The sequence below is a fragment of the Heterodontus francisci genome, chromosome 17, assembly GCF_036365525.1.
Source record: "Heterodontus francisci isolate sHetFra1 chromosome 17, sHetFra1.hap1, whole genome shotgun sequence".
In the NCBI taxonomy this organism is placed as follows: Eukaryota; Metazoa; Chordata; class Chondrichthyes; order Heterodontiformes; family Heterodontidae; genus Heterodontus; species Heterodontus francisci.
This window is the reverse complement of record NC_090387.1, coordinates 86600824-86627675: the sequence shown is the minus strand read 5'-3', so window position 1 is coordinate 86627675 and position 26852 is coordinate 86600824. Positions and strand designations below refer to the sequence as shown.

Below are 26852 nucleotides of genomic sequence, written 5' to 3'. Positions count from 1 at the left end.
GTAACACTTTGGGAATCCAACTGGAGCATGGAGGGTCAGAACATGGGTCGCACCCATATATCCATATATGCTAAGTTCCTCATCTCTCTGTGCACTTGTGCCTGAGGGAAACCCAGCAGTACAACAGCCTTTGCAGGTGCATGGAGCTCTGATTACTCAGTTCGCAGAAAATATACAACAGAGAAGGAGGCCATTTGATCCATTGGGTGAATTTTACAGGCCCCCCCAACATCAGGGGTCATGACGGTGGGGGGGGGGGGGTCAGAAATTGCCTCCGGCAGAGGCCCACCATGGGCCTCGATGCCGGGAAGGTCCGGCCCCATATTACCGTTGACGGCAAGGCTTTGTGGCGGCCCCCCCGCCACTCGGCGGCAGACGGCAAATCTTGATATCTAAATAAATGTTAATTACTGAATAAATGTCCTGCCCACTCCCGCCATCCGTCCCCCTCCGATATTGGCGCCGATGGCCAGCGTTCCCGCGCATTCGGAGATCTGATGTGGGACACAGGTGGGGAGGGGAAGCAGGTAAGTATTTCAGTGTGGGAGGTGGGTAGGGGAGAGCAGGGTCAAATGTATCTGATTGGTGTAAGGGGTAAAGTTTAAAGTTTTTGAACTTCGGGGGGAAAGGTCGGGAACACAAATTAAATATTATGGGAGTGAGAAAGAGGGCAAGTTATGAATCTAATGGTGATTGGAGGGGTGGGAGAGGGTCAGGATAACTTTATTTGATTTTTCAAAGTCTTTTCTTGTGAAAAATTTAAATTGCAATGCAGGGCTGGAAGCCCTTTAAAACTGGCGTCGGGGCATGTGCAGTGGCACCTGACACCGTTGCCGGGACGGAATGGCTGCCCCTCCACATAGGGTTGGTGGTCCGTCCCAGCCATGTAAAAGAGCTGCCGCGTTCAATATTGAAACGGCTCTGCAGAGCAAAACCCGTGCGCACAGGCTGCCATTTTTTACAGCCACCGCCACAGAACAAAATTCAGCCCATAGTGTCTGTGTCGGTCCATGAAGAGATACTCAACCATAGAAAATTCTAGAAATCATAGAAAAGTTCTTCCAATGAGCTCTGCCATGGGACACTACTTTTTTAATTGGATATTTTTATAATCACAAAGTCGCTCTTCCCCATCCCTGTTAAGTTTTTGCTGTGTACTAACAAGTTTAATTTGTTTGGCTTTTGGATAAATAACAATGTTCTTTTCAATGAATAGTGTGCAAGACATAGTAGCATTGGAATTTATTTTATGAAGTTGTGCATCACTAGTGGTGTATATGTTAAATGCATTTTACAGCAGTTGGGTAATTCATATTGCTCCATGCTGACTGATACTGAAATTGATACTGAGAACCCCACCCCTTGTTATTCACCTCTCCACTCCACTGTGCACAACTTCTTCTACTACTTGCACTCAATAACCGATTGGTGAAGAACCAGGCTATTTAGGCATGAAATTAGGAAGCACTTTTTCACACACAGGGTAGTGGAAATCTGTAACTCTTTCACCGCAAGGTTGTGAATAATGGGACAACTGAAACAATACTGAAATCGCTTTTTACTAGGTAGGTATATCAAGCGATATGGATCAAAGGCAGGTAAATGGAGTTGGTACAGATCAATCTTCATCTCACTGAATGGCGGAATAGGCAACAGGGGCTGAATAGCCTATTCCTGTTCCTATGTAATTTGCAACAAAGCTAATCTAACAAAGCATTGGCCCTACCCTGTCTCCAAAACTTGTAGGAGTTAAACAGTTGGCCACATAGTGCTGAAGGGAATGGTAGTAGCCACAAAGTCTTCTGATATAAGCAGCAGAACACAGGAAGGTTTCCTCAGCATGTGCAGGGTGTGTTATGCATGAATATGTTTTGACTTGTGATACGTGATAAGAAGCTCAGGGTTCATAAATCATAAAAATATATCCAAAAACCAAGTGCAGCTTTCCAGGTGAAAGAGCTTGCTGCAGGTATGCTATTTACACTTGATGTAGCTAAATGCAAGGTGCACTTACCTCTGCAAGTATTCATATTTTAGAAAATTTTGTGTAACTGGGTATTTGTCTTTCCGACAAATTGGTGAAGTGCTAGAATCTGCAACAGCACAGACCGACCCATGATAGGTGGGAGAGTAATTTGTGAAGAGGACATAAGGAGTCTGCAAAGGGATGTAGATGGGTTAAGTGAGTGGGCAAAGATTTGGCAGATGGAGTATAAAGTGGGAAAGTGTGAACTTGTCCACTTTGGCCGGAAAAATGGAAAAGCAACATATTATTTAAATGGCGAGAGATTTCAGAACACTGAGATACATAGGAATCTGGGTGGCCGAGTACACAAAACACAAAATGTTAGTATGCAGGTACAGCAAGTGATTAAGGCTGCAAATGCAAGTGTTACAGTCAGTGAGGAGGGGGTCTCAGGTTCCCCTCTTGTGTTTCCTCTTGTTTGACTACAACAGGGTTTATTCCTTTCAAACAGTAGTAGTGCTTACCACCTCTGTGAGTGTTTAAACTTTTTCCTTTACTGTGATTGTGACAGAACCAATCGGACAGGTTTTCTTGAATTTAAACAAGAAGAGGTACGTTTATTATGCTTAACACTCTAACCCCGATTTAAAAATATTTTAAAAATACACTACACATCCACACACATTCACACAAGAATCATATACACACAAATAGATTACAGAGGGAAAAATAGATTTGGTGGTTGGATTAAAGGCCAGAATAAATTGAATTTAAGTCCACAGTCTGTGAAGTGGGTGATCCTGCAGTCCTCCGACTGAAGCTGCATTCTTGAAGTTCTCGCGAGTCAAAGTGCTCTTTGTGGTTGGCCTACTTTGCTCAGGGTTTTCTTGAAGGCAGAATTGTAGTTGGTTCTCTTCCCCTGGTCACTGGCTGTAGCAGTCTGTAGACTTGGAGGGTCCACAGTCGCAGACGGTTTTCACACTTGATGTTTTCTGGAAAGAGAGAGAGAAAGGGAAACACACAGCCTTCTGCTGCTGCACACTCTGAGTTACTGCTTGGTTCTTTGTCCAAAGGAAATAAAACCAGCTTCCCCCGAAATGGACAATCGTATGGCTGCTTCAGGTTTTCTGGAATAAAAACAAGAAATGCTGGAACCACTCAGCAGGTCTGGCAGCATCTGTGGAAAGAGAAGCAGAGTTAGCTTTTCGGGTCACTGACCCTTCTTCAGAACTGGCAAATATTAGAAATGTCAAAGGTTATTAGCAAGTGAGGCAGGGGTGGGGCAAGAGATAACAAAGGAAAGGTGTAGATTGGACAAGGCCATATAGCTGACCAAAAGGTCATGGAGCAAATGCAAGCAAAATGTTAATGGTGTGTTGAAAGACAAAGCATTAGTACAGATAGGGTGTTAACGGACTGAAGATTGAACAGCAGCAAGTACAAACATGAAAAAAAGACAGTGGGTAAGCAAACTGAACAAACTAAGATGAAATGAAATAAACATTTAAAAAAATTGTAAAAAATGTCAAAAAGAAAAAAAGAAAAAATAACTAAAAATAAAAGTAAAATGAGGGGCCCGTCATGCTCTGAAATTATTGAACTCAATGTTCAGTCCGGCAGGCTGTAGTGTGCCTAATCGGTAAATGAGATGCTGTTCCTCGAGCTTGCGTTGATGTTCACTGGAACACTGCAGCAATCCCAGGATAGAGATGTGAGCATGAGAGCAGGGGGAGTGTTGAAATGGCAAGCAACCGGAAGCTCAGGGTCCTGCTTGCGGACTGAGTGGAGGTGTTCTGCAAAACGGTCACCCAGTCTGCGTTTGGTCTCCCCAATGTAGAGGAGACCACATTGTGAGCAGCGAATACAGTATACTACATTGAAAGAAGTACAAGTAAATTGCTGCTTCACCTGAAAGGAGTGTTTGGGGTCTGGCATAGTGAGGAGAGAGGAGGAAAATGGGCAGGTATTACACCTCCTGCGATTGCAGGGGAAGGTGCCATGGGATGGGGACGAGGTGGTGGGGGTAATGGAGGAGTGGATCAGGATATCGCAGAGGGAACGATCCGTTCGGAATGCTGACAGGGGAAGGGAGGGGAAGATGCATTTGGTAGTGGCATCACGCTGGAGGTGGCGGAAATGGCGGACGATGATCCTTTGGATATGGAGGCTGATGGGGTGGAATGTGAGGACAAGGGGAACCCTGTCATGGTTCTGGGAGGGAGGGGAAGGGGTGAGGGTAGAGGTGCGGGAAATGGGCCGGACACGGTTGAGGGCCCTGTTAACAACAGTGGGGGGGAATCCTCGGTTGAGGAAAAAGGAGGTCATATCAGAAGCACCGTCATGGCAGGTAGCATCATCAGAGCAGATGCATCGGAAACGGAGAAACTGGGAGAATGGAATGGAGTCCTTACAGGAGGTAGGGTGTGAAGAGGTGTAGTCCAGGTAGCTGTGGGAGTTGGTGGGCTTATAATGGATATTAGTAGACAACCTCTCCCCAGAGATGGAGACAGAGAAGTCGAGGAAGGGAAGATAAGTGTCAGAGATGGACCATGTAAAGGTGAGAGAAGGGTGGAAATTGGAAACAAAGTTGATAAAGTTTTCCAGTTCGGGGCGGGAGCAGGAAATGGCACCGATACAGTCATCAATGTACCGGAAAAAGAGTTGCGGGAGGGGGCCTGAGTAGGACTGGAACAAAGAATGCTCGACATATCCCACAAAAAGACAGGCATAACTAGGACCCATGTGGGTACCCATAGCAACACCTTTTACTTGGAGGAAGTGAGTGGAGTTGAAGGAGAAGTTGTTCAGTGTGAGAACAAGTTCAGCCAGGTGGAGGAGGGTGGTGGTGGATGGGGACTGGTTGGGCCTCTGTTCAAGGAAGAAGCGGAGAGCCCCCTCTGACCTCCCCCTCTCTGATGCTGAACGTACTGTACTCAGCAAAAGTCTCAGTTTTATCCCCTTCCGTCCCCACCTCAATGAATTTCGCGCTCGGCATGACGTTGAGCTCTTCTTCCGTCGCCTCCGCCTCCGGGCTCACTTCTTTGACCAGGAGTCCTCTCTTTGACCAGGAGTCCTCCCCCCGATCAGCAGACCCATTCATTCGCCTCCAGCATTCTCCCTCTACCTGGACACCTCCCACCTTTACATGGTCCATCTCTGACACTTCCCTTCCCTTCCTCGACTTCTCTGTCTCCATCTCTGGGGATAGGTTGTCTACTAATATCCATTATAAACCCATCGACTCCCACAGCTACCTCGACTACACTTCTTCACACCCTACCTCCTGTAAGGACTCCATTCCATTCTCCCAGTTTCTCCGTCTCCGACGCATCTGCTCTGATGATGCTACCTTCCATGACGGTGCTTCTAATATGACCATTTTCCTCAATCGAGAATTCCTTCCCACTGTTGTTGACAAGGCCCTCAACCATGTCCGGCCCATTTCCGACACCTCGACCCTCACCCCTTCCCCTCCCTCCCAGAACCGTGACAGGGTTCCCCTTGTCCTCACTTTCCACCCCATCAGCCTCCATATCCAAAGGATCATCCTCCGCCATTTCCGCCACCTCCAGCGTGATGCCACTACCAAACGCATCTTCCCCTCCCTTCCCCTGTCAGCATTCCGAAGGGATTGTTCCCTCCACGACACCCTGGTCCACTCCTCCATTACCCCCACCACCTCGTCCCCATCCTATGGCACCTTCCCTGCAATCGCAGGAGGTGTAATAACTGCCCATTTACCTCCTCTCTCCTCACTATTCCAGGCCCCAAACACTCCTATCAGGTGAAGCAGCAATTTACTTGTACTTCTTTCAATGTAGTATACTGTATTCGCTGCTCACAATGTGGTCTCCTCTACACTGAGGAGACCAAACGCAGACTGGGTGACCGCTTTGCGGAACACCTTCCCTCAGTCCGCAAGCAGGACCCTGAGCTTCCGGTTGCTTGCCATTTCAACACTCCCCCCTGCTCTCATGCTCACATCTCTATCCTGGGCTTGCTGCAGTGCTCCAGTGAACATCAACGCAAGCTCGAGGAACAGCATCTCATTTACCGATTAGGCACACTACAGCCTGCCGGACTGAACATTGAGTTCAATAATTTCAGAGCATGACGGGCCCCTCATTTTACTTTTATTTTTAGTTATTTTTTCTTTTTTTCTTTTTTACATTTTTTACAAATTTTTTAAAATGTTTATTTCATTTCATCTTAGTTTGTTCGGTTTGCTTACCCACTGTCTTTTTTTCATGTTTGTACTTGCTGCTGTTCAATCTTCAGTCCGTTAACACCCTATCTGTCCTAATGCTTTGTCTTTCAACACACCATTAACATATTGCTTGCCTTTGCTCCATGACTTTTTGGTCAGCTCTGTGGCCTTGTCCAATCCACACCTTCTCCTTTGTTATCTCTTGCCCCACCCCCGCCTCACTTGCTTATAACCTTTGGCATTTCTAAAATTTGCCAGTTCCGAAGAAGGGTCACTGACCCGAAACGTTAACTCTTCTTCTCTTTCCACAGATGCTGCCAGGCCTGCTGAGTGGTTCCAGCATTTCTTGTTTTTATTTCAGATTTCCAGCATCGGCAGTATTTTGCTTTTATTTCAGGTTTTCTGGAACCTTCTAATGAAATTCAAGGTTAGGAATTGACTCCACATGCCCCAGGATGCGAATTTACACTTGGAGGGGGCTTGCTCTTTCAAAGTCAATATATTAGGATTGCCTTCACTGCTGTGCTAATGAAGCCATTTTAGGTAATTCAATCACTTAGAGCAAGGCATTGTCCTGGGTCCATGCTGCTCAACCCTCTGGCTCTGGGTAGATCTTCTGAATATGAAAAAGTGTTTCACATGCAAATTGTGGTGGCCATCTTGGCTACCAGTTTTTATTTTCAAGTTAACTGCAAGATTTTATTTCTCTTTTGGCATACAGGGTTTTCTTGACACCTCTGTACCACACGAAATGAAATGTAATGATGGGAACATTTCATTAAAGGGGTGGAAAAGAAAAAGAAGAAAACACACATTCATTCTCACTCACTCCTCAAATTCACTCATTTGTCTTAGAATTGCTGCAGCTGGCTTTTTCTGCAACAGCAGTGTTGATTTAATTTTTTGGAGTTTTGTCTGGGATGGTCATGTATTGTCAAATGGGGTTAACATTTCTCTAGTATCAATTTGTAATACCCTGGGGATGTTCAATAAACATGTGGTTGTTGGTGAAGCTCAGGGTCTGAAAATTTCCATTATTGTTTAACGCAAGTTCTCCTGTATGTAAAAGCTTTAACCACTCAATTGCTGTTTTGCAACACGTAGCTTTAACCATTCAAGTTCCAGTACCTTGATTTCTTTTCCCCATGGTGGTAGTGGCTAATAAATTGGATTTAAGCCCCTGTGAGGTGTCTTAGGTTTCCTCTGGGCCCTTGTTCTTGCTGAATTCTGAATTGAAATTGTTGGGGTGATTAGCTTTGGGTTTGGAACCTGATCATTGGATTGTTCTTCAGTGGGTAGATCCACCCTGACCTCACATTTGGTTTTATGGTGAGTCACACAAGTGCTGTTTACTTTAAGGCATTTTTGCTTCCCCTTTCCCTTTACTTTGGCGGGGGGGGGGGGGGGGGGGTGGGGGAGGGAGGAGGTCTCTTTGCTAATCTGCTCCATTTCCTCTGGGACATTCCTGCACACAGGTGTCTGTCCAACTCTCACTGCACATCCCTGCGGCACTTCAACTAGGTGAGGCATCGCCCTCCCTGTTGGTTTGCCTTTTTGGGAACTTTCCTTGTCCTGCAGGTTTCTGTAAATGCTGTTAGTAGCCTTGGTAGGGTGCCTCTTTGGCCTGAATTTACATAGGAGAGTGTGGGGTCTAATTTTTTTTAACTTTTCAGGGTTGGCTAACCGGAAAGTAGGGGGTTCCATTTGGGAATATTCCTGGCCCTCCTCTAACCTGTCCTCACTGTCTTTTTCATCCTGTTCCTCCCTGACTGTCTGATAGACCTGTGCTTGTCTGTCCCCTTTTGTTTTCGGCAGGGATCCCATAGTCCACCAGCACTCTGCTGGAAGGTTCCCCAAAAGTCAGCATGGGAATTCTGTGTGGAGTGGGGGGGAGGTGAGGAGTGCAGGTTTTATTGCAGGTTGGGGCTTCCCCACAACCTGGCACGTGTGGCAAGTTAACCACAATGCCACCACATCTTTGTGTAGTTTTGGCCAATCAAAATTCTGTCTCATGTGGGCTTTGGCTTTTGTACAGCGACATGTCCAGCTATTGGCAGTTCGTGGGCCATTCTTAATATTTCTTTACAGTACCTTAGTGGCACCACTATCTGGTGAACCATTGTCCACTCTTTGTCCGCAGGTCTGTGAGGAGGTCTCCACTTCCTCATCAGCACCTCATACTTTAAATAGTAGCACTCAGGAATTCCCTTTGCTTCAGTTTGGGGCAGGCTGTGCTAACTTAATACTGGGTTGGCTTGCTGAGCCTCAACTAGGGAAGATCTGTTTAACCCATCCTTTGGGTCCTCTAACTTCCCAAAGTCCAGTTCAGCCTCCTCTGAGGGAGCTTGTTTGGTCATGGACTGAGTCACCACACAATCAGGGAAAATGTTGGTGACCGCCCCGGCAACTGCTCCGTCTCCCTGATGTTTTTCGGTCTCTCTAAAACCACTGGGGAAGCTACCACCTTTACCCCTGCCAGATCATTACCTAGGAGCAAGTCAACCCCATCCCCCGGTGGACTAGGGACAATCACCACAGTTACTGGTCCTGAAACTAGGTCGCACTCCAGGTGCACCCGATATAAAGGTACGGGCATACACCACCATCCGATACCATTCACTAACACCCTCGCATTCACTGCACTCTCTGGGGGATAGGTCATGCCTTTTCCCAGCAGAAGGGCTTTGGCGGCCCCTGTATCCCTGAGTATGATGATGGGCTTGCTTACCCCAGTTGATGGGTATGGGGCCACTTTTCCTTGGGATACAAAATCCTGATAACCTTCAGGGATTTTGTTAAATTTCCCGTACCCGCAGCAGTATGTTTACCGGGTCTTACTGCTGCAGTCAAAGCCACAGCGTGTTCTGCTGCGCTTTCCATCAGGGCCCCTTCTCCTGCACTGGTCTGGTAACCTACAGGTTTTCCCCATAATTTCCAGCAGTCAGCTCGAAAATGACCTGTCTTGTTACAGTGGAAACACACAGGTTTTCAGGTCTCACTCCTGTTCTCAGCACCATCCTTTTTGGTTTGAGGAGGGCCCCCTGTGTGTCCAGCTTTCCGTTCTCACCCAGGGCTGTTCGGGCTCCCATTACCCTCCCGCCTTTTATCCTGTTCACCCTTTGTGGGAGTGACTAGGGAAGGGTTTCCTTTGGGGTAAGGACTTGTGTACAAGGGTGAATTCATCAGCCAGAACTGTGGCCTGCTTGGCTCTTTGAACCTTTTGTTCCTCGACGTAGGTTTTAATAGAAAGGGGAACTGAGTTTTTAAATTCCTCAAGAAGTATTACCTCTCTGAGGCTTTCATATGTGGGCTGTACCTTAAGCGCCCTTATCCACTGGTCAAAAGCAAGCTGCTGAACTGTTTCAAGCTTGAAGTAAGTTGTGTCAGGCTGCTTCCGAAGGGTTTAGAATTTGTGGCAGTCACTTCCGATATTAGGTCATATGTCCCCAGGATGGCATTTTTATTCATCTCATAGTCTGATGAACTTTCATCTGGCAACAGTGAATAAACCTCATGGGCTTTTCCTATTAGCTTGCTTTGTAACAACAGCATCCAGCTCTCGGCCAGCCATTTCAGCTACCTTGCAAGCTTTCCAAAAGTGATAAAAAAAAATTGCTTCCACATCCCCCTCATCGAACAATGGAATCAACTGGGAGAACTTGAAGAGCTCAGCTAGGGATAGCTCCCTTGCTAGTCACGCTTTTATTGGGGGCATTGGGTCACCTTCTAGTTAGTTCTAGATGCCTTAACTCTCTTTCCTCCTCCTTCTGGAAAGCTCTCTCTTTTTCCCTTTCTTCCCATATCTTTTTCCCTTTCATGACTCTGCTCTTTCTGTCTCTGGAATTCTAATTAGAGTTTCTTCTGTTCCAATCATATTTTAGCGAACATTACCCTGTCTGTTTTTGACTCTAACTCTGTCTCTGAGCCTTCAGCAGTAAAAAATGGCTGGCCACAAGTCTTAGGATTTCAAATTTCTTAGCTTTTGCACGGAAAGTAATCCCTAACTGCCCAGCTATATTCCTAAACTCTTTAATGGATAGGGCCTTTAACCCAGCCCAAGGTACTTCACCCAGGCTTGGGAAGTGGCCTCGAATGTGTACATGTTTGTATTCCAGCAGTGAAACACAACAAAACCTGTACTGAAGTTTTTCAAAAACATTTTTCCTTGGGATCAATTTGGTTTCCCACTTCCAATTTCTCGTTGGTCATTGGGTTACGATCCCAGACTCTAGCCCCCAAATTTCTGTTATGCCCAGGTGAGGAGGGGGTCCTCAGACTCCCCTCTTACCCTTCCTCTTGTTTGACTGCAACAGGGTTTATTCCTTTTAAACACTGGTTGTGTTTACTACCTCTGTGAGTGTTTTAACTTTTTCCTTTACTATGATTGTAAAAGAATTAATCGGACAGGTTTTCTTGAGTTTAAACAAGAAAGAGGTAAGTTTATTACAATTAACACTCCAACCCCGATTCAATAACACTAAAAAAATACACTACACATCCACACACACACAAATAGATTATAGAGGAAAAAATAGATTTGGTGGTTGGATTAAAGTCCAGATGGAACTTAAATACACAGTCTGTGAAGGGGATGATCCGGTAGTCCTCCGGCTGAAGCTGTATTCTCGATGTCCTTGCTGGTCAAAGTGCACTTTGTGGTTGGCCTGCTTTGCTTAGTGTTTTCTTGAAGGTAAAGTTGCAGTTGGCTCTCTTCCCCTGGTGGCTGGAAGACACAGTCTGTAGGTTTGGAGGGTCGAGAGTCACAGACAGTTTTCAAACTTGATGTTTTCTGGGGGGTTGTGGGGGAGAGAGAGAGAGAGAGAGAGAGAGAGAGAGAAAGGGAAGCATACAGCTTTCTGCTGCTGCTCACTCTGGGCTGGATGTTAAGGAGCCCTCGACGTCAGGATCTATGACTGGGAGGGCGCGAAGGGGGCCTGAAGATGGCTCTGGGTGAGGCCCGCCACGGACCTTGATGCTGGCAGGGCCCAGCCCGGCCTGATCCTCCTGGCAGCAAACCCACCCACCCCCCCCGCCCCCCCGCCGCCACTCAGCAATGAAGCACAATAACGATGTGCAAGTCAAGGAAATTAATAGATTTGTATGTACTTACCATTAAGCTTGATGGCCCGCTGTGATCTTCGGCCTGGCAGCCGGCACTGCCACGCCTTTCAATCCCCATCCGGCAAAACGAGGTGCAACACTTGTAAGGAGGGGACAGGATGTACGTTTCTCAACATGGGGGGCGGGGGGCAGGTAGGGGTCAAATTAATGTCATGGGTGTGATGGTGGGAAGGGTTGAAGTTAAAGTTTGTGCAGTTTGCAGGGGGCAAGGTCAGATGGTAAAGGTAAGTGTTTTGGGGTGGTGAAAGGGAAAATAGTGAATTTAATTGTTATTGGGGGTGACAGGAGAGGGGAAAAAGAGATGTATTTATTTATTTTCATTTAATCTTTCTTAATTTAATCTTAATCGCAAAGGCAGCTGGCACCATTACCGGGGACAGCCAGCCCACCCCTTCCACGTGATCCAGGGGTGGGGGGGGTGGTGGTGGGGGGCGACCCATGAGCCGCTGCGCTTAGAATCGTGACAGCTCTTTGGCATATGGCCCATGTGGGCGGGCCACCATTTTTTTCACCCACCACCGAATTTGGCGACGGGCTTATAAAATTCAGCCCTCTGAGTTACTGCTTGTCTCTTTGTCCAAAGGAAATGTAACTAGCTTCCCCCAAAATGGACAGATGGTCACATTGCTGCTTCAGGTTTTTTGGAACCTTCTAATGAAATTCAAGGTTAGAAATTGGCTCCACATGCCCCAAGATGCCAATTTACACTTGGAGGGGGCTTGCTCTTTCAAAGTCAATATGTTAGGATTGCCTTGATTGTTGTGCTAATGAAGCCATTTTAGATAATTCAATCAGTTAGAGCAAGCCATGGTCCATGCTGCTCACCCCTCTGGCTCCGGGTTGATCTTTTGAATGTGAAAAAGTGTTTCAGATGCGAATTGCAGTGGCCATTTTGGCTGCCAGTTTTTTTTTAAAGTTAACTACAAGATTTTCTCCATTAAAAATCTAATGTAAGTTTCCAACCGATGAAATTAATATTTCTCATTTGGCATATTTTTTCTTGACACAACATTGTCATTTATTGCATGGGGAATGGAATGTTATATAGGAATAATGGAATATAGGAATGTTTTGCTAGAGTTGTACAGGGCATTGGTGAGGCCACATTTAGAGTATTGTGTACAGTTTTGGTCTCCTTACTTAAGAAAGGATATAATTGCATTGGAAGCAGTTCAGAGAAGGTTCACACGACTGATTCCGGGGATGAAATGTTATTTTATGAGGAAAGTTTGGACAGGTTGGGTCTGTATTCATTGGAGTTTAGAAGGATGAAAGATGATCTTATTGAACCACATAAGGTCCTGAGGGCACTTGACAGGGTGGATGTCGAAAGGATGTTTCCCCTTGTGACAGAGACTAAAACTAGGGGAGACAGTTTAAAAATAAGGGGTCTCCCATTTAAGACAGAGATGAGGAGAATTTTTTTCTCTCAGAGTCTGTGGAACTCTCTTCCCTGGACAGCGATTGAGGCAGGAACATTGAATGTTTTTAAGCCAGAGGTAGACAGATTCTTGACAAACAAGGGAGTCAAGTGGTATCAGGGGTAGACAGGATAGTGAAGCTGTGTCCACAAACAGATCAGCCATGATCTTACAGAATGACGGAGCAGGCTCAAGGGGCCGAATAGCCTACTCCTGCTCCTAGTTCCTATGCAAAGCATACACTTACCCTGTCTCCCAAAACACATTGGAGTCAATGAGAAATTTTCTGTACTGAGGAAACTTTCTAAAGTAAATGAGCCCTGCATTTAACTGCATCAAGTGTCATGAACATGTTCTATCACCTCCTTCCACACATACCTTGCGACAGCCTTTAGATGATTGTGCTACATTGAAAAAAAGCGGGTATATCTACATTGCTCAATCTCATGCTGAAGATCTCCAGCTCCGCCTCTGTGAATGCAGCTCTTCTCTCCTATCTCTGCTCTGGTCCCACATACTTTCAGCTATCTAATATTGTTTTGTAAAACTTATGGTAACACAGCACATACAAATTGGTCAGCTCTTCTTTATATCCCCTGCTGCTAGACCAGAAATCCCACCCCCATGTTCCCAATTTGCACAGGGAAGCCTTTTTGTTATTATAATCAGCGGACCTCACAATATCCCAAGGGATCCACTCTGTAATTTCCCTGCGAGTTGCATACATTTTCCATTGTCTCACTACCAACGTTCCCTGGAAGCTGTGCACTCGCGTAGCAACCCGGTAGGTACCACGCAGACCACTCACAAGTTTTACTCTTTAAGGTACCATAGTCTTAAAATTAGAGACAGACCTTTCAGGAGTGAAATTAGGAAACACTTCTACAGACAAAGGTAGAAGTTTGGAACTCTCTTCCGCAAATAGTAATTGACACCAGATCAACTGTGAATTATAAACCTAAGATTAATAGATTTTTGTTAACCAAAGGTATTAAGGGAACTAGGGAAAAGGTGGGTATATAGAGTTAGGTTGCAGATCAACCATGGTCTCACTGAATGGCTTGAGGGGCGAAATGGCCTCCTCCTGTTCCTCTGTTCCTATCTTCTGACCAATTGTTGTCAGTTAGTTTATTATCTGGTTTCAATGATTCAACAACACTTACATAAATGCTTGGATTTGGTGGAAAAAGTTATTAAGTTTTCTATGGTAACTCAAGTCTACTGGATTTAGAAGAAAAATATTGGCGGTGACTTTCTCCCTCAAATAAAAAAAAACGTAATTGTGTTGTCTCCCCCAACTTGGAATAAACTCATAGGAAAGCATTGCTGATACATACACGGAACCAAATGCCTAGCGTATAGCTTTAATGTTATCTTGAATAAATTAAACAGATCCTAAACAACAGGATATAACTGTCCATAGAAACTCACTGCAAAATCATAAGTTTATGGAAAAATCACAAAACAATTGGTACAGAGAAACTTAAAATTGTTTCTTTCACATCCCACAGTTGGTGGTAAGTAAAGCATAATGAGTAAATACATTTGGTTTCAATTACCTTCTCTATTCGAAAGTTCAACTGCTTCGTTGAAAGTTCCAGCATTGGGGCAATGAACTCACAGTGCACATCCACTTTCATTATTCTCTCCTTGCCAGACTGCCCACCGATGATAGCTTGGCATATCAGCTGTCCATGCACAACCTGCAAAAGGTGACAATGAGAGACTGTTGGTGTAATCATTAAAGAGATTCTGTGCATAAACAACTTGGAGTTGATCATATCGGATTCATTGAGTTTTGGATGCAAAGGCATGAAAATTTGAGCGTTGTCAAAATCCAAAGGCCAGTTCCAAACAGTTCCTGTCTTCCTGAACGGGCAAGAAACACAGGCCTATTCCCCTGCAGTAGAGTTGCCAAGGATTATATACACACTCAATAGTGGACCACTGAGGAATGCAAATGAATTCCAGCACCCAACTAAACTGACCGGAACCAGCATCTACTCACTTTCAGATCACCAAGGAACAAAGGATCAAAAAGATTGAAAGGACAGCACCTCTAAAAGTCAGTGAACTTACACAGAGGGCAGGATTTTCAGCCCCCAATGGGGAGGGGGAAGGGGGGGCGCGTAGTATGGAGGCAGGTAGGCACGAAAATTCACACCAGCCAGCCTGTCAGTTCACCAGTACATCCCGCCCGGGGCCTTTTTCCTGGGGGGGGGATAAGCAGCTGAAGGGTTACCTGCTCGCAAGCGATCGGGAGCCAATTGAGGGGACTTAATGGCCTATTAAGGCCTATTGCCAGAGACCGACTGGAATTTTCCAGTCCCCGAGACATCAAGGACTAGGCCAGCTGCCCAGAGGCAACCTCCCGATGGCAGACTGGGGCGGGGGGGTCAGGTGGTGGTGGTGTCAGCACTCCAGGCAGGCTTTGAGGCCCTGTCCGGCCTCAGCTACAGCTGCAGGCTGCCATGTAGAGGAGCCCTCCGTCCATGCTAGTGGCCAGGCTGAAGACAGTTTTTAATACAAAATTTTGAAAAGTTGGGAGACAGGATGCTTCAAAATGGAAGCACCCATCTCTCTCTCTTACCTGAATTGCAGGCATCAGCTCCTTCTGTGCCGGAGGGCCTCCTATTGGTCCTCCAGCTTCAAGAGACCACCCACCTTCCCTAATTGGTCTGCAAGCCCACCCTCTGGCCACCAGTTGGCCAGTTTGGGGAAAATTACTACCAGGTGATTGTTTCCCACACCAGGCAGGGATGGGACACGCATTTGAGCCCGATGTCAAGGTCCCAACCCAAAAAGCAAAATCCTGCCTGGGGTCTGAGCTCTGTCAGGTCTGGTAAATATATGTCCAATTCCAGATAGTCTTGTGCTGAATATCTTCTGACAGTTTTATTTTTTTGATTCCCCTTTGATTCTTCCATATCTATACATTGATTCCTGTTTAAAAGCACAAGGAACCTACTTCCAGGACTCTGTTTACCATGAATTCTTGTGAGAACAGTGAGAAGCTTGGAGGACCAGGTGTCCAATTCTCTCTCCCTTTCTGTCGTGGAATATCTGACTTCCACTCAGCAGTTTCCAAACAACCTGTATAATATCAGGAACTCATCCCACTATTCTATTACCCAGTGTGATGGAGGACTAACAAGTTACATGCAAAATTCTGAAATTAAAGAAAGGGTAACAAATTGGATTACAAACTGATTAGAATGGAGTAAACAGAGAGCAGGAGTTAAGGGCAGTTTCTTATAGAGGTTATAATTTAATGTCAGTAAACGTGAGGTGGTACATTTAGATAAAAATGTTAAAGTAATAATTATATATTAGAATAGATGAAGGTAGGTCAGGGATTTGGAGGAGTAGCTTTACAAGGCATTAAAAGTAGAACCTCAAATGGTTAAGATTGTAAAAAGGCGAATGGAACATGAGATTTTATGGTAAGAGGTACACAAAGGAAAAACTGAGATGTAATGGTAAATCTACACAATACTTTAGGAAAGCCACAGTGCCAGTACTATGCGCAGATGCAGGTTCTATTCTACAGGAAAGCTAGTTGCTGCAATAGAGTGGGTACAGCACAGATTCACTAGGATGCTGGCTGGAATTAATAAATACAAATACAATGACTTGAAAAGTCGTAACTGTTTTCATTAGAACAGTGAAGATGACGAGATGACTTGAAAGAAGTGATGAAGGATGGGTCAGAGTCGATAGAAACAGACTGTTTTCAGCAAATGAGGAGTCCAGAATAAGGGGACAAAAAAAACAGATTAAATGCAAGAGATTTAGGACACAGAGCAGGAGAAGCTTTATTACATAGAGGCTGTGGAATGTACTACCAAAATTATTGATCGAAATGGAAAACTTGTCAACATTTAAGAAGAGATTCAATAGGTTATTGAACAAAAAAGGGAATAAAGGGTTATGGAAATAGGGTGGGATTAGGATCACTGCTTGGGTCCTTAATACCAGGATAAATATCACCATAGACTGCTTGGGCCACATGACCTATTTCCATGTAGCAATTTTGATGTAGTTCCATGTGAATAAAGCAAAAACATTAACTTTTCAGCTCAAGCTAAATCTTCCACAAACAACCGAATGAGCACAGTGTGCTGTCAACAATGAAATGTATAGACCTACACCACCAAAGCACATTGGGGACAGGTGATCCAGTGTGTCCTTGGATTTTATAACTGCAGCTGAGTACACTTTCTAAAACTTGGCATCTGTCAGTGTTAGCCAAGGGACTTATAATTGAACTTTATTTAAATTGGACATAAAAACATCTGGTGACCGTGATTACTGGTGTTGGAGAAGGAATAACAGAATCACAAAAGCAATGCAATACAGGTTGGTCCAGATACACAAGATGATTGAAACCTAATGCACCTTTCATAACCTTTCCATGCAAAGAGCCAATGCTATGAAACAGGTAGAGAAGAAGAGAATCAATACAGCAGGAACAGTAGGGGATTTCAACTACCCTAATATTAACCGGAATAAATTCAGTGTAAAAAGTACGTAGGACGTAGAATTCTTAAAATGCATTCAAAATTTTTTTATTCAGTACATAGAAAGTCCAACAAAAGAAGGAGGAGTTCTGAGCTTAGTTTTAAGGGAATGAAGCTGGCAGGTGGAAGGACTATCAGTGGGAAAGCATTTTGCTGGTAGTGATTGTAATTCGGTTAGATTTAGAGTAGTTATGGAAAAGCATAAAGATGGACCAAAAGTAAAGGATTCAAGTTGGGGAAAGGCCAATTTAATTGAGATGTGATTTGGCAAAAGTTGACTAGAAACAGCGACTTGATGGTAAATCAGTGTCAGAGCAGTGGGAGGCATTCAAGGAGGAGATAAAGAGTGTTCAGAACAAATATGTTCCCTAATGTAGACCCGTGGATGTCAAAGAGCATACAGAGTAAGATAAAACAAAAAAAAAGCTTGTCAGATGCCAAAAGCTCAATACTGCTGAGAGGAGTATAGAAAGTGCAGGGGTGAAATTAAAAAAGAAATTAGGAAAGCAAAGAGAAGGCATGAAAAAATACTGGCAAGTAAAATCAAGGAAAATCCAAAGATGTTTTGTGAGCAAGAGGATAATTAAGGAAAGAGTAGGACTGATTTGAGACCAAAACGGTAACTTGTGTGTGGAGGTACAAGACATGGGCATGCTTCCTAAAGAATGCTTTGTGTCTGTCTTCACAAAAGAAAGGGATAAAGCAGACATTCCAGTTGAGGAGAAGTGTCAAATACTGGTTGGGATAAACTTAATGAAAGAGGAAATATCAGGTGTTCGGTATCCTTGATAAATCACCAGGTCAGGATAAAATGTATTCCAGGCTGCTAACGGAAGAAGTAGCAAAAGCTCTGATCATCATGTTCCAATCCTCTCTGGCTACAGGCATGGTGCTGTAGGACTGCTAACGTTGTACTGTTTAAAAAGAGAGGAAGGAATAGCCCAAGTAATTACAGGCCAGTCAACCTCACCTCAGTGTTGGACATATTACTGGAAAAAATTCTGAGGGACATATCATTTCGTCATTTAGGAAAGCACAGATTAATCAAGGACAGTCAGCATGAATTTGTTAAGGAAAGGCTGCGTCTGACTAACTTGACTGAATTTTTTAAGGAGTTAACAAGGAGGGTAGATGAGGGTAGTGCATTTGATGTAGATTACATGGATTTTAGCAAGGCTTTTAACGGGGTCCCACATGACAGACTGCTCACTACATTAAAGCTCATGGGATTCAAGGGCAAATGGCAAGTTGGATCCAAAATTGACTCAGTGGCAGGAAGCAAAGGTATTTTTGTGACTGAAAGGCTGTATCTAGTGGGGTTCCGCAGGCCTCAGTAGTGGGTCCCTTGTTGTTCGTGGAATTTCAATGATTTTCTCTTAAATGTAGGGGGCATGATTAAGAAGTTTGCAGATAATATGAAAATTGGCTGTGTGATTGATAGAGCGGAAGAAAGCTGTAGACAGCAGGAGACTGATCAGATGGGCAGAAAAGTGGCAAATGGGATTCAATCTGGAGAAGTGTAAGGTAATGCACTTGGGGAGGACAAACAAGGCAAGGGAATACAGAATAAATGGAAGCATGCTGCGATGTGTAGAGGAACAGCTGGTGTAGAAGGGAGGGTTTCAGATAACTGGACCAATGGGATCTCTTCAGGGACAGACGCGACCTGTACAAGAAGGACAGGTTGCATCCAAACTGGAGGGGCACAAATATCCTGGCTGCGAGGTTTTCTAGTGTCACTCGGGAGGGTTTAAACTAGTGTGGCAGGGGGGTGGGAACCAGAGCATAGGACAGCTAGTGAAATAAATGAGGGGGAACCAGTAAATAAGGCCAGTAAGACTAAGTGGAAGAGCAGGCAGGGAGATGTTGTGGAGCACAGCGGGACTGGTGGTCTGAACTGCATTTGTTTCAATGCGAGAATTATAACAGGTAAGGCAGATGAACTTAGAGCTTGGATCAGTACTTGGAACTATGATGTTGTTGCTATTACAGAGACTTGGTTGAGGGAAGGACAGGATTGGCAGCTAAATGTTCCAGGATTTAGAAGCTTCAGGCGGGATAGAGGGGGATGTAAAAGGGGTGGGGAGTTGCATTACTGGTTAAGGAGAATATCACAGCTGCACTGCGGGAGGACACCTCGGAGGGGTCATGCAACGAGGCAATATGGGTGGAGCTCAGGAATAGGAAGGGTGCAGTCACGATGTTGGGGGTTTTCTACAAGCCTCCCAACAGCCAGCGGGAGGTAGAGGAGCAGATATGTAGACAGATTTTGGAAAGATGTAAAGGTAACAGGGTTGTAGTGAAGGGTGATTTTAACTTCCCCTATATTGACTGGGACTCACTTAGTGCTAGGGGCTTGGATGGGGCAGAATTTGTAAGGAGCATCTAGGAGGGCTTCTTGAAACAATATGTAGATAGTCCAACTAGGGATGGGGCCGTACAGGACCTGGTATTGGGGAATGAGCCCGGCCAGGTGGTCGAAGTCTCAGTAGGGGAGCATTTCGGGAGCAGTGACCATAATTCCATAAGTTTTAAGGTACTTGTGGATAAGGATAAGAGTAGTCCTCGGGTGAAGGTGCTAAATTGGGGGAAGGCTAATTATAACAATATTAGGCAGGAACTGAAGAATTTAGATTGGGGGCGGCTGTTTGAGGGTAAATCAACATCTGACATGTGGGAGTCTTTCAAACGTCAGTTGATTAGAATCCAGGACCAGCATGTTCCTGTGAGGAAGAAGGATAAGTTTGGCAAATTTCGGGAACCTTGGATAACGCGGGATATTGTGAGCCTCGTCAAAAAGAAAAAGGAAGCATTCGTAAGGGCTGGAAGGCTAGGAACAGTCGAAACCCTTGAGGAATATAAAGATAGTAGGAAGGAACTTAAGCAAGGAGTCAGGAGGGCTAAAAGGGGTCATGAAAAGTCATTGGCAAACAGGATTAAGGAAAATGCCAAGGCTTTTTATACGTATATAAAGAGCAAGAGGGCAACCAGGGAAAGGGTTGGCCCACTCAAGGAGAGAGGAGGGAATCTATGTGTGGAGCCAGAGGAAATGGGCGAGGTACTAAATGAGTACTTTGCATCAGTATTCACCAAAGAGAAGGACTTGGTGGATGATGAGCCTAGGGAAGGGAGTGTAGATAATCTCAGTCATCTCATTATCAAAAAGGAGGAGGTGTTGGGTGTCTTGCAAAGCATTAAGGTAGATAAGTCCCCAGGGCCTGATGGGATCTACCCAGAATACTGTGGGAGGCAAGGGAAGAAATTGCTGGGGCCTTGACAGAAATCTTTGTATCCTCATTGGCTACAGGTGAGGTCCCAGAGCACTGGAGAATAGCCAACGTTGTTCCTTTGTTTAAGAAGGGTAGCAAGGATAATCCAGGAAATTATAGGCCAGTGAGCCTTCCATCAGTGGTAGGGAAATTATTAGAGAGGATTCTTCGGGACAGGATTTACTCCCATTTGGAAACAAATTAACTTATCAGCGAGAGGCAGCATGGTTTTGTGAAGGGGAGGTCGTGTCTCACTAATTTGATTGAGTTTTTTGAGGAAGTGACAAAGATGATTGATGAAGGAAGGGCAGTGGATGTTGTCTATATGGACTTCAGTAAAGCCTTTGACAAGGTCCCTCATGGCAGACTGGTACAAAAGGTGAAGTCACACGGGATCAGAGGTGAGCTGGCAAGATGGATACAGAACTGGCTCGGTCATAGAAGACAGAGGGTAGCAGTGGAAGGGTGCTTTTCTGAATGGAGGGATGTGACTTGTGGTGTTCCGCAGGGATCAGTGCTGGGACCTTTGCTGTTTGTAGTATATATAAATGATTTGGAGGAAAATGTAGCTGGTCTGATTAGTAATTTTTTTGTGGACGACACAAAGGTAGGTGGAGTTGCGGACAGTGATGAGGACTGTCAGAGGATACAGCAGGATATAGATCGGTTGGAGACTTGGGCGGAGAAATGGCAGATGGAGTTTAATCCGGACAAATGTGAGGTAATGCATTTTGGAAGGTCTAATGCAGGTGGGAGGTATACAGTAAATGGCAGAACCCTTAGGAGTATTGACAGGCAGAGAGATCTGGGCGTACAGGTCCACAGGTCACTGAAAGTGGCAACGCAGGTGGATAAGGTAGTCAAGAAGGCATACGGCATGCTTGCCTTCATCGGTCGGGGCATAGAGTATAAAAATTGGCAAGTCATGCTGCAGCTGTACAGAACTTTAGTTCATCAATTTGCTCGCTGATCTAATCTGATTCTTGGACCGGCAACATCTCGGTTTTAAAATTCTCATGTGCAAATCCCTCTGCTTCACATGCTGATCTTCCTGATGGATATTCTAGTGCAGCTGGTTTTATAATACTTCTGATGGGTGAAAATGGGAAATGTGGTCCTTTAGCTTGGGAAGCTAGGAAAATAAAAATAGCTGTGAAAATTACTTTGGCTGCCGAAACACTGGCTCTTGGGAGGCAGTAGATATGGGATTCTATTTGTCAAATATTTCAAGTGAAATTCTGTACGAGGGTCGTACTGAAGATAGTATACCCATTTATTGTTAATATAGATTGACGTTGCTGGCATGAAACAAATGCTGGACCAAAAGGAAATCACTAAGATTAAGTGGGTGGATGCAAGCCGTCAACTGTTGGATTATTTTGCAAAAAGAAATGCATGTACAAAGAAATTGTTAGGGATCCTATAGGAGGGGAGCCTCGCAATATAATCCTCTATGCAGAATATGGAGGCTTTTGATTTAATTTGCTTTGAAATTTTAGTTCTACATTGAAAGTCTAATTTTTATTTAAACAGATAGAAGGTAATCTGTTAATTGTGTATCAAATGTGCTTAATTCTACGCAGGTGGTGGGTATTAACTAGAGGTATACTTGTGCTCCTATAAATAGGAACAGACTGAAACCTTAGTGTTGGGGTTAGGAGGTGCATGTGTATCTCTGTAAATAAAAGATTATAAAGTGTGTAAAGATTAGGCTCTAATTGTATCCTTCACCACCTGGATTTCTGGAATAGAGCATGGGCTGCTTGAAAACTGAAAATGATGATATTGTCAATGAAAATAAGGAAATGGTGGATATGCTGAATAATTACTTTGCATCAATAATTACAATAGAGGAAGAGGTTAGTATGCCAGATATCCCAAGGAAACTATTGTTGAATTGGGTACAGGGACTTAACAAAATGAGTGTATGATAACAGTAATGGAGAAATTAATTGCACTAGGACTAGATGGTTTCCAATCCAGGATTTTAAAGGAAGCTGGTGAGAATATTGCAGGTGCCCTAACTATAATCTTCCCAAGCTCTCTCGATTTGGGAAGTGTTCCTTTAGATGAGAAAATTGTGTATGTCAGTCCTCTATTTAAGAAAAGTGACAACTGGAAATAAGGGAATTATAGACCAGTTTGTCTAACACGGTTGTTGGAAAATTGCTAGTCTATAATTAAGGATACGGTGACTGAACACTGATCAGAGAGATGGATCATGGATTTGTAAAGGGTAGGACATGCCTGCGGATCCAACCGAACCTTTTTGAAGAGGTGATGAAAATTTTGGACAGCAGAATGCCAATGCATGTTATTTATATGGACTTCCAGAAGGCATATGATAAAGTCTCTCGTAAAAGATTGTTAGCTAACATTGAAGGCATTTATTGACCTGGTTTTGAAATTGGCTGACCGAAGGGAGACAGAGAATAGGGATAATGGACAGGTACTCTAATTGGCAGGATGTGACTAGTGGTGTTCCATAAGGGTCTGCGTTGGGGCCTCAACTAATCACTGTATTCATTAGATGAATATTTGGGATTGGTAATTATTTGGGATAGACAGCCAAAAATCCAAATTTGCTGATGACACAAAAATAGGCAGTATTGTAAGCAGTGTAGACAGAAGCATAAAATTACAAAGAGACATTGCTAGATGATGGTGAATGAGGAAAACTGTGACAGATGTATTTCAATGTAGGCAGATGTGAGGTCTGAAATGTGAGGTCTTTAGACCTAAAATGTACAGAACAAGTGAACTTTCAAAATGGTGAAAAGCTAGAAACAGCAGAGGTCCAAGGAGACTTGAGGTTCCAAGTACACTGATCATTAAAATGTCATGAACTGGTACAGAAAATAATCAAAAAGACTAATGGAATGTTGGCCTTTATATCCAGCAGCTTATACTAAAAGGGAGTAGAAGGCACACTACAGATATACAGAGCTGGATTTTATGGCCCTCCCCGAGACAGGTTCCAAAGCAGGATGGCCCATAGAATCGTGGTGGAAGCGGGGGGTGGGGGTGGAGGGCCCATCACCAAGTAGTTTTGCCGGTGGTGGGAGAGGCCAATGACGAATTGAGGCAGTGAAAATCAGGTAACATTTCCTCATGCGAAAGGTGGTAGAAGTTTTGAACTTTCTTCCACAAACAGCAATTGATGTTAATTTTAAAACTGGGATTGATAGATTTTTGTTAGCCAAAGGTATAAAGGAATGTGGGGCAAAAATGGGTATGTAGAGTGGGTCACAGATCAGCCATGATCTCATTGAAAGGTGGAATAGGCTTGAGGGGCTAAATTGCCTACTCCTGTTCATATGTTCCTAGCACTGCATTCAGGTCCAATGGGCTTGACTGCCAGCACTGATCGCCATATGTGATCCCACTGTCTATGCATTTTGTCTGCAGCACCCCTTGTGGATAGATGATCTGTTTCCTCCTCTCCAGTTCCTCCAGCAAAGCGTTTAGTTCAGCATCAGGGAAGCGAGGAGCGTGCGCTCTCTTTTGTTGCGACATATTGTACTCTTCTTCCTGCTCAGACCCCCTTCCACAAACAGTTCCAGCACCTGCTCAAGTGAGAATGTGCCTCCCCTTCGAATGGTGCAGGCTGGCTTTAAATAGCACAGGCTAGCTTTAAGTGACGATACCCATGCGCCAAGTTGGCCCCTTGTTGAGGTGTGCAGCCACTCAACAGCACCTGCTGCATGAAACAATCACGCAAATTAGCATGTAGCATTGGCATCCTGTCTGCATTGGAAGTAATGGAAGTGAATTAAAATCTCATTGTGATTCCTGTATCCATTTACAATGACTATCGAAATTTAGTCCCCATGGAGTCAGTTACTATGAAAAGCCATTCAATTGGAACTCTAGACTTGTTTCTAAAGCGGCAGGGATTGAGGGGTACAATGAGTGGTGCTTAGGTGTAATTGAAGCCAATGATGAAGGGGAAGACTGGGCAGGGTCAAATGGCCTTTCCCTATTCCCAAAAATGCTTATGTAAACAATAATTTCAGACCAATTTTTACACGTTATTTAAAGGAGAACTTTCCTTACCCTAGGTCCGTCTGATTCTCCCTCGAGTACCAGTACACCGCTCCTGCCAGGGTTGAGGTCCATCCGCAGTGGTCTAACTTTGAAGATGGGCAGGTAGTGACCCATTGCAGGAGGAGACTGTCTATATTTCATATCACGAGATACTGGATGTTTCTGTGGACTGGGTTTAAAGATTAGAGGAAAGCCTTCCATCTTCCAGTACATCTGATGGCGTCGTCGTCCACGGTTTGTCAGCTTAACCGAATAGCGGCAAACATTGGAACTATAACAAAATAGGATACAACATTAAGGGTTATCAACACTTCAAGTATATCTCAGTTTGCAGTTGTGCAATACCTGACTAAAATGGGCGAGCAAGAGGCTCATTCGTAAGGGGGGAATTTACGAACCTTACAAATAGTTTATTACTATATAAAAGTACAGATGAATAATTGATGGAAATGAAAGTAATCACTCATCAAAGTTTCTATAAATGTCAACACTCCATCCAGTTAACAAAAGGAATATAAGATGGAACATAGGAACAGGAGTAGGCTGTTCAGCCCCTCAAGCCTGCTCCTTCACTCAATTAAATCAGGGCTGATCTGTATCTTAAATCCATTTGCCCACTTTGATTCCTTAAACCAAAATATCAAAAATCTATCAATCTCAAAGAATATAACAAATTGACATTTATTTGCCAGGAGTTCATTTTATGGCAGTGCATATGGGGAGGTTTTTCTCACACTGGACAATTTTATAAATTTCCATGTAATTACATACAACTGAAATTATGCACATGGGTAACATCCATTTAAAAAGGTGAATCTGAAGAAGTACTATTTGTTCAGATTCCTTCCAATGGTATGGAGTTTCAGACTACAGTTTTCAACCACACCTCAAATCTGTTGCCAAGACCATATTCTTCCACATCTAGATCATTGCATCATTATGCCCTTACCTCAGCCATCAATTCCATATCTTCAGCATCTACAGAACCAGTTCTGAAACACTCTCCTTTGATCGGCAAAGTGCTTTTGGCAGAGAATTCCAGAGGGCAGGATGTCAGGATGAAGGATTGGGCTCTGATGGCTGGGGGAGCATAAAGCATAGGCTGGGAGGTATGAGAACAAATCTGTGGCAATATTTGAAGATGAGGGCAAAGATTCTGAAATCAAGTTGTTAAGGCACTGGAAGAGACTCTGGAGTTTGGCCAGGATGAGACTGATGAGTGTTCAGGACTGTATGTGGTAAAATACAAAGTTCTGGATTGGCCTCCACATCTACATCCTTTACAAACTTCAGCAAATCCAGAAACTCAATCATCTATGTCCATAAACCTAAACCTCTGTTCTTGGCAATTTCCATTGATCCCCTCAACCCCATCATGTTGCCCCAAGAAATCCTGTCACTTTACTTGAATCAATAGAGCTAAAAATGCACAGCTGTCCAAACAGAATCCCATATAACTTACATAGAAACATCGAAAATAGGAGTAAGAATAGGCTATTCGGCCCTTTGAGCCTGCTCCGCCATTCATTGTGATCATGGCTGATCATCCAACTCAGTAACCTGTTCCCGCTTTCTCCCTTTGATCCCTTTAGACCCAACAGCTATATCTAACTCCTTCTTGAAAACATACAATGTTTTAACCTCAACTGCTTTCTGTGGAAGTAAATTCCACAGGCTCATCACTCTCTGGGTGAGGATATTTCTCCTCATCTCAGTCCTGAAAGGTTTACCCCGTATCCTTAGACTATGACCCCTAGTTCTGGACTCCCCCACCATCGGGAATATCCTTGCTGCATCTACCCTGTCAAGTCCTGTTAGAATTTTATAGGTTTCTATGAGATCCCCCCTCACTCTTGTGAACTCCAGCGAATATAATCCTAACCGACTCAATCTCTCCTCCTACGTCAGTCCCGTCATCCCAGGAATCAGTCTGGTAAACCTTCGCTGCACTCCCTCTATAGCAAGAGCATCCTTCCTCAGATAAGGAGACCAAAACTGCACACAATATTCCAGGTGTGGCCTCACCAAGGCCCTGTATAATTGCAGCAAAACATCCCTGCTCCTGTACTTGAATCCTCTCGCTATGAAGGCCAACATACCATTTGCCTTTTTTACCCTCCGTTGCACCTGCATGCTTATCTTCAGCGACTAGTGTATGAGAACACCCAGGTCTCGCTGCATATTCCCCTCTCTCAAGTTTATAGCTGTTCAGATAATAATCTGCCTTCCTGTTTTTGCTACCAAAGTGGATAACCTCACATTTATTCATATTATACTGCATCTGCCATGCATTAGCCCACT

At 44.3% G+C, this 26852-nt stretch overlaps 1 protein-coding gene across 1 annotated transcript in view; it reads right to left on the bottom strand.

The window, feature by feature from the left end:
- The window catches only part of hydin (HYDIN axonemal central pair apparatus protein), a 1234740-nt gene that overhangs the window by 603754 nt on the left and 604134 nt on the right, over nucleotides 1–26852 (bottom strand). The window contains exons 21-22 of the mRNA XM_068049816.1: nucleotides 24561–24822; nucleotides 14275–14418 (exon numbers count right to left, since the gene is read on the bottom strand). Of these exons, the coding sequence (XP_067905917.1) occupies nucleotides 14275–14418; nucleotides 24561–24822 (406 nt within the window). The remainder of the gene's footprint in view (nucleotides 1–14274; nucleotides 14419–24560; nucleotides 24823–26852) is intronic.